Source organism: Hakea prostrata, chromosome 8, assembly GCF_041222555.1.
Source record: "Hakea prostrata isolate BN-2017 chromosome 8, UWA_Hpros_2, whole genome shotgun sequence".
NCBI lineage: Eukaryota > Viridiplantae > Streptophyta > Magnoliopsida > Proteales > Proteaceae > Hakea > Hakea prostrata.
Genome location: NC_142607.1, coordinates 33,933,392 through 33,941,327, shown reverse-complemented (window position 1 = coordinate 33,941,327; position 7,936 = coordinate 33,933,392). Strand labels below are relative to the sequence as shown.

At 37.9% G+C, this 7,936-nt stretch overlaps 1 protein-coding gene across 1 annotated transcript; it reads right to left on the bottom strand.

Annotated features, from left to right (window-relative positions):
- Window positions 1-720: 720 nt before the first annotated feature.
- LOC149007627 (aspartyl protease family protein At5g10770-like) lies at window positions 721-2,845 on the bottom strand. Its single transcript, XM_089166067.1, has 2 exons — window positions 2,576-2,845; window positions 721-2,226 (listed from the first exon to the last, which is right to left on the bottom strand). Exons 1-2 carry the CDS (start codon window positions 2,658-2,660, stop codon window positions 965-967), a joined length of 1,347 nt encoding a protein of 448 aa, XP_089022193.1. The 5' UTR covers window positions 2,661-2,845; the 3' UTR covers window positions 721-964.
- Between the last annotated feature and the right edge of the window lie 5,091 nt (window positions 2,846-7,936).

Here is a 7,936-nt window from a genome sequence, read left to right as displayed (position 1 = left end):
AGCAGTGGACTTTCTAGATCAAGACCTATGACCCATAAGTCTCAAGTCATATAAAAATATTAATATTAATTAGTATATAGCTATATAACCATGGTTAAGTTACAATGGGGCTCAAGTTGGGAATGCATCCCATAAGAGTCTGCACCCAGGATGCAATAGTGGGGGCCGAAGAATGAACAGGCGAAGAATGAAACGTGAGATGATCTTTCTTTGGGGCCCCGCAATTTTTTTTAAAAAAACCCCGACCCATATATTGAAAAATGATAAATTATTAATAATGATATTTTTTTTCCCCCAAAATATAGGTAAATTAAAGCAACAATATTAAAAAACATACACAACCCCACCCCAAAAATTAAAAACAAACCAACATTTTTTACTATATAATATAGTCCAATTATAACATTTTATTCACATACTCTCTTCATATCTTCTAAAATCAAAAAAGAAAAAACAATGTAATTGAGAAAGAGTAAGATTAATTTTTTTAAAAAAAAAACAACGTAAATAAAACATATATTTTATATTAAAATAATATACATAAATTTTAAACATTTTTCAACTATGCATAGTTAGAGCAAACCTAGGCATCTTGGGCGTCATCCTCACCCGTTGAAATTTGTAGTTGAGTTAGTTAAAATGGCACTTCAAAAAACATAAAATAACAAGAAACTCTTTTTTTTAACCAATTAAATAACAACAAATCTTAAGTTTCATCAGTTGTGACAGTTTCACATTTTTATTCTTTATTTATTGAACAGAGAAAATAATTTAGAGGATGGTACAGCAAATTAAGGGAGGGGAAAACAATCCTAAGGATGATACAACAAGACCAAAGGAAAGGAAAGATGCCAGCATCAATGCCAAATCTACACTTGATGCTCTTTTATGTTTCCATGGGTGATCAATCACTTGCTTGATTTCTGGGCAAATGATCTCTATAATACAAATGAATGTTCCCTTATTAAGTACAAGCCCCAGCACCAAATCCAATCTTTCCTCCCGCAACATTATAAACCACCTCAAATTTGTGTTGTTGATAATTTCCAAAGATTTGAAAACTAGTAGAAACAGTGTTTCCAGCAAAAGCCAGGCAGTATTGAGTTGAGCTTATGACATATAGAATCCCAGATACATCCACATTCAAGTCAGCTGCTCCGCTAAAATGGAACACAATGGTTGGTACCGATACTGTAGTGTATCCAGACAAGTCATAGCAAGTGTCGAACAGTGAGTATGGTGGAGAAGGGGGATAACTTGACATTGCCCGACGAAATGCCGACCGAAGAGCTGAATAGGCCTTTGGTGCCAATCGAGTGATGACAGTTCCAGAATCTATTATAGTTCCTGCAGTTGTAAAAACTGACTGTGAAATGGATAGCTTCTGCCCTCCGACACTTATACCAGTCATATTTAGGAAATAGAAATTTGGGTAGTTCGAACTTGTTAGTAATGGAGTATATTGAACACTAGAAGAGGAGGAACCGACTTGACTACCAAATGCAAGAAAGCCAGTGGAACTGCTTGTAGATGGAAGACAATAAGAGAAATTCTTTCCATACTTTAGAGCAGTCTGTGATACTATAGATATATTGGTCCGTGCAAGACCTAGTAGACCATCTGTAGTACCAAATAGGCCATTGTTGTTGTGACCACAGCCGAATTCAAAATTAGAGACTGAATCAGAGGAAGATAGTGTTAGTGTATCAGTTACGAAGTCCCCAGTAGAAGAAGATCCGTCACCATATGTGACCTGGTAGAGGCAAGTGGTTGTACAAGATGACTGTGCATAGCCTGCTGCATTCAATTGCGAGCAAGCATAGGAGCCACAGGTGGTAGTGGAATAGGTAGCCGATGCAGAAGGGTTGAAGTAAGGATCTTGTTGGGTATAACAACTGCTGGAGTTGCATGGTTGACATTGGACCCAAGTGAGATCACTACCTGTGTCAAATTCTACTACGAAATTCTGCTTTGGTGTTCCTAATCCAATATTGACAACATAGTTTCCAGTCCCTAGGGATTCGCCAGAGTTGGCGGGAATGCTTACTGAAGAATCTGCTACAGATGACTGTTGGTTTGAAACTTTGGAATTGATGGACTTCACTCGAGTTTCGTCATGCATTAAAATCTCGGTAATACTGGGCATTTTTGATTTCCCTTCCTTCAATGGCGAGCAAGGTCCATACTTGTGAGCCACTTGCATTAGGTTGCTTGAGATTTCTTCTCCTGAAAACGTAGACAAGAAGATAACCAGTGTCAATAATTGATAATTTTTTTAAGGGGTAGGGAGCTAACTACCATACAAAGGATTCCTTTTCAATTCGTTGTACACTATTATATTTGTTCATCTACTAATTTCCTTTGCACCAAGATGTTCGTTGACTTTTTGAAGTCATCTAAGAGCTCTTAAATTGCTGGGTTTGTACAAATTGGATAATGGATTGACAATAATACTGGATGGCCTGATGAAATTTTTGTTAAACCAAATGACTAAGAACAATTTTTTTCATTGAAAGGTTACCATCTCAGCTACCCTTACAACACAAAAAACACAAACTTAAAAGAGATCAATCACCTTTGGCTGGAGTCGAGCACTCATCGGCTGCCACCAAGGAGCTAAGTGTGACAACTTGAGACTGGAATTCAAGATTCTTCTTCATCTCTGTGAATCCATAGGCGTCAACATTCTCTGAAAAAAAACCAGCAAAGAAAAAGAAAGGAAGAACAGTTGCAAGAAGAATGGAACGGAAAGGGAGTAATGAAAGGCCATGGAAGACAAGAATTTTAAATTTCTCTCAATCCTATTGCCTGTTGCAATTAACTCAAAGTTGGATGTCTATTTATAGAAGGAAGAAGGAACCTTATATCTTCTTATTTCTTGGAAAATGTTTTTATCTGCGAAGATTGACTTATTCATCAGTCTTTCTTCTTATTTCGTGGAAAACGTTTTCTCTGGCAAGATTGACTCATTCATCAATCTTTCTCTTATTCTTCAAAATTATTTTAATACATATATTGATACCCACTACGTATCACACCGTATGTTATCTGCTCCAATTACTTGTTCAAAGAATCTTCCCTTACAATTTTTTTCTTGGTAAACAATCTTCCCTAACAATTATATATACAAGTAATGCTATTGGAAACCTTTATGAATAATTACATACACATTTTAATAAGCAATTATTTTCTGTAGGGAATCTTCATTTCAATGACAGCTTGCAGCGAATCTTCATTTCAATAACAGCTCTTATCGTATAAGAAACTTCTTCCAATAACAGCTCTAGACGTATAAGAAACTGCCTTTCTGTATCTCTCATACATAAATAATACTTCACGCGAGGAAGTGGAGAACCATCTTTGTTGAAATAGTTTAGGTTATTAGCGTTCAAACCCAAAAACAAGAAAACTGGCTGTTTATTTATTTTCACATATGGTGTGGAGGAATGATTATATTCGTCCCATCTTGACCTCTTAGGAAGAGATTTTTTTATTTTCTTTTTCTAATAGGATGATCAGCTTCATTATAATTGCGGAAAAAGTATTATAATGAATCAAACATTCCCAAACCTGCAACAATAGTTGCCCCTTATACACCCAATGCTCACCAATTCCTTATGAGTGCGAAAAACTTAGTCATGAAAACACTTGTCAACAAGATCGCTCTTTAAGAAAACTGATCAAAATCTCACATCTGAAAATAAACAACTGCTAATCAGCAGCTCAAAAAAACATACGAAAGCTATGGAAACTGAAGTCTTGGTTGCTGCATTGCTTCCCAATGAAATGACATATGAATATGAGGTGGCCAATCCAAGACATTATCTAAAACTCTATACTTTGCTGCTGACTTAACCAAATAAACCGCTATTGGATTGGTCTCATAATAGTGGTGGGTTATCTTCTACTGTATCGATTCCAAGTACTCTTGCAACCCTTGCCATTGCTGCATTATCATCCACAGAAATTTCCTTCGTTACACAGTCCAAAGGATTGCAACCAAATCCATTTATATCCAAGTTTAAGATATCATGCAATCTGGCCAACATTGCCCATGAATTAAAGCTTCAAACTCAGCCTGTATACTAGACCTCATCACTCCCAAGTAACTACAAAAGTGACCAATCACCATAGCTGCATAATTTGATAGCACACCACCAGGCCTTGCATGTCCAGGGTTCCCGAAAGATGACCCATCAATATTCAACTTGCACGGCTGCAACATGGGGGAGGTGGAGCAACCACCGACTCTCTAATGGTCCCTTTGAGGCTGAACCTGCACCTAAATGCCCAGTCTTCGAATAACTGCAAACTCATGTTGCCCCAATGCCTCTTCTAATTTTTAGGACCCAAACTACGGCTCCGACATGACCACACGAAAGACCCAAGCTGGGGTGAATACATCATGCTTCTTTGAACCACTCTACTTTATGCATTTCTTCCAAGCACATCGGATGGTAAATTCCTCATCTAACTCAAGACCCCAATAGCATCTACCATCAGTTCTCACTAAAGGCAGCTCCATAGTACTAGTCATTTCTAACACTAATCTCATGGCATCAGATTGATCATGAGGAAAATGCCACTAGCCCTGATGTACATAATCTGTGACCAGGTGAGAATACTCCTTAAAGGCCTCCTTCCGAACAGGGATGCAATCCACAATGTTGAATGACACCAATCATTAATCTGTCAAGAAATTCACTCCCACACGTATACTGATATTGGCCCCAACCACCTCCATTACTTTCACCAAACCAGGAAGTAATGCTGATTGGACACCCCTTTAGAAAACCATCCTTGGAGACCACTCTTGCTCTTAGAAAGGAGCTCAAGATAGAAGATTCATGTCTAATCTTCCATGCCATCTGCACAAGCATGCCATATTCACATCCCTAAGCCTCTTAAGACCAAGACCTCCCTCCTACTTCGGTCTACACAGATGGGCCCTTTTTATGGTAACCATCCTATGTTCATCAATTTTTTCAATCCATAGAAGATTACTCATCCATTGTTTTGCAATTTTAATGATTCCCGAAGACCACAAAAAAAAACGGAAAAAGAGTGGATCGTCATGGAAGAAATTTCCAACCTAAATTACTTTGCTCTGGTTGCGTGCTTTTGTGGAGAACATATAGCCTTAGGGGGGCCCCGAGACGAACGTACAACCCCCACTCGGGATAGAGAGTCCTCTTAGGAGGATTCTGAGAATCCCTTCTGGAGTAAAACACATACCCCCTCGGGACATGTGTCTTTTGCATGCTCGGGAGGAATAGTGTTCTCCCTTGAGAAGCACAGAAAACCCCCTCGGGAGGAAGCTTATTGACCCCCTCGGGAGGAAGCATATTCACCCCTTCAAGGAACATGCACGGAATAAGCTCAAGAAGCCCATTTGGACTAAGTCCAAGAGAAACGTTGAAGAAAACGGCCAGATCAAGAGAGTTAGTTACAGATAACTACTCAGTAAGACCGTTCCGAGAAATGGGGAGATGAGCTATCGGATAACGGCTCTATCTGGTCCGCCAAAGAAGGAGCCGTAACTCCGAAGTCATCCCACTCACCCTTCAATTGACGATCCGAAACTCAAGGAAGCGCCGCTTCCAGGTATCTTCTATATAAACCCACCTCCTACATGGAGAAAGGTACGAGAATTCATTTGATCATTTATTCATTACATTCTTGATAACTCTCTCAAGAACTCTTATTGTTGCCTAGGCTGACTTGGGCGTCGGAGGCGGTTCCCTGGCCAAAACTTGGCCGGACCGTTCTTGGTTTCTTTGTGAGTGCAGGCATTCCAGTTATTCCAACTTGGCTAGAGAGCTCTTAAGGCGGTCATCTCAGTATCCGGCCCTCGAAGAAGTTCTAGACGCAACACGTGCAATTTTCATTTCCACCCCTATAGGCATGATTTTATTCTATCAAGCATTGGCATAAACTTGTCCTTCGATGCCTGCCCTATAAATAACTCCACCCCTGAGTACCCTGTGGAGACATGGAAGCTTGCATCTACAACATCTCCTACATGGAGGGGGCAATTTATCCAAAAAAAATCTTACTTATTTCAAAGTTAAATCTATTGACCTCAAATTCTTGAAACTTGTTCAAAACAATTTTCAGATTCTTCACATACTTCATGGCTGCATTACAGAATATAAATAACATCTGCAATAATTGAAAGAAAATAAGGAACTCACACCCGTCTTGGCCTTGCCATCATTTTTAACAAATCAGCACACACCATTGCCTTCAGATTTTGACATAAGACCTCCTCTGTAATAATAATAAGCATAGATGATATTGGATCACCTTGTTGCAGTCCTCTTCTCACACCGAAATACCCAATTAGCCCACATTTTCGCACAGATGAGAGAAGAAGAGAGTAAAGTCCTCACTCACCCCCTTCATTTTTCTAAGAAACTGAACCTCTCCAGAACCTGAAACAAAAGCTCCCGTGACAGTGAGTCATAAGTGATGCAATCCAAGGATCAACCCTAGGATTGCGGATCAACCCTAGCATTGCCAGGATCCATATGGTGGATTAAAAAAAAAAAAAAAAAAAAAAAAAAAAAAAAAAAAAAAAAAAAGGATTGGGGCTTCATTCTTCAAAATGGCGAGTAGCTCATCAAGGCTACACATAAAAGACTCTTTAAGGTCCAAATAGTTAATTTGAGCTAAATGATTCTTCCATTGCTTTCCATGAGTAATTGGCACAAGGCTTACATATAAAGGAAATAAAAATTATAGTTTAAGTAACACAAATAAGTGTATGTTTGGTTACATGAATCCAGAGATTTGAAATCTCTGGATTCATGAATGCGAGATTTATACCTGTTTGGTTGTGAAAAACATGAATTTGTAGATTTATGGGTATGAGGTGAAATCCAAAGATTTCATCCCTACTATAAAAACACTAAACATTTTTGTATTTAGAAAAATTATAGATGAGTCAACAAATTTCATTCCACATGTTCAGTTAACCAAACAGTTAATTTTATGAATTATGACTCTATAGATTTGAAAGTTGTAGATTTTTGAAATCTTCAAACTCATTTAGAGTAAAGAGAATATACTAATAACTTCATCAGATATCTAGCAAATATGCTAGTTATTTAAGTATAGATATATCAAATATGCAAATTATCTATATAAAAAGATTTTACATAATACTAGTTACCTAAATGGAAGAATATAAATATAATAATAATTTAAATAGTAGGAACCATCATATTTCATCCAAGGGTTTCCAAATCAAGCCACTTTGCTTTCCAAGCTTGGATAGATGATTTCAATGCAAGATTGCATCATTCTCCCCAAGTTGAAAAGAATTTGACCCCAAATTCGAGCCATCATCTAAAGGTTGATAACGGAAGAAGATTGAGACAAGTGTAAGGCGATTCTTTAAGGACGCTTGCAACAACTCTTCAAGGCAGCTATGCAAATTATTTTGAGACCTACAATAATAAAACTCTTCCAAGATCTATGTAATGATAGTACCAGGAGAAGGAGCTGACACTTCAGTTTGTCTTAGACCAACACATTAAACATCAATGATGATGAAAAAACATGAGGCGCTTGGCTACGAAATGGATAGCTTTGGATACAAAAGGGGCTGAAAGATTTTATATATATATATATATATATATATTTCGCTAAAAGGGTCATTTTATAACGAAAATAAGAAAAAGAAAAGAAATACAGCAATTAGTACCTACCTTGCTCACCCGCAACAACAGTTGCCCCCAATACACCCTTCCTCACTGGTTCCTACTCATAATTGACAACAACTAAATCATCAAAAACGAAATGTAGGACGTCTAGATGCATCCAAATCAAGATCTTTAAGAAAAGCTTCATAACAATAGTTACATAGCAACACTATCCTCTCCCAATGGGAGGCTCTGATGCACTGTGGATATTTTCGCTAAAGCTGCATCTA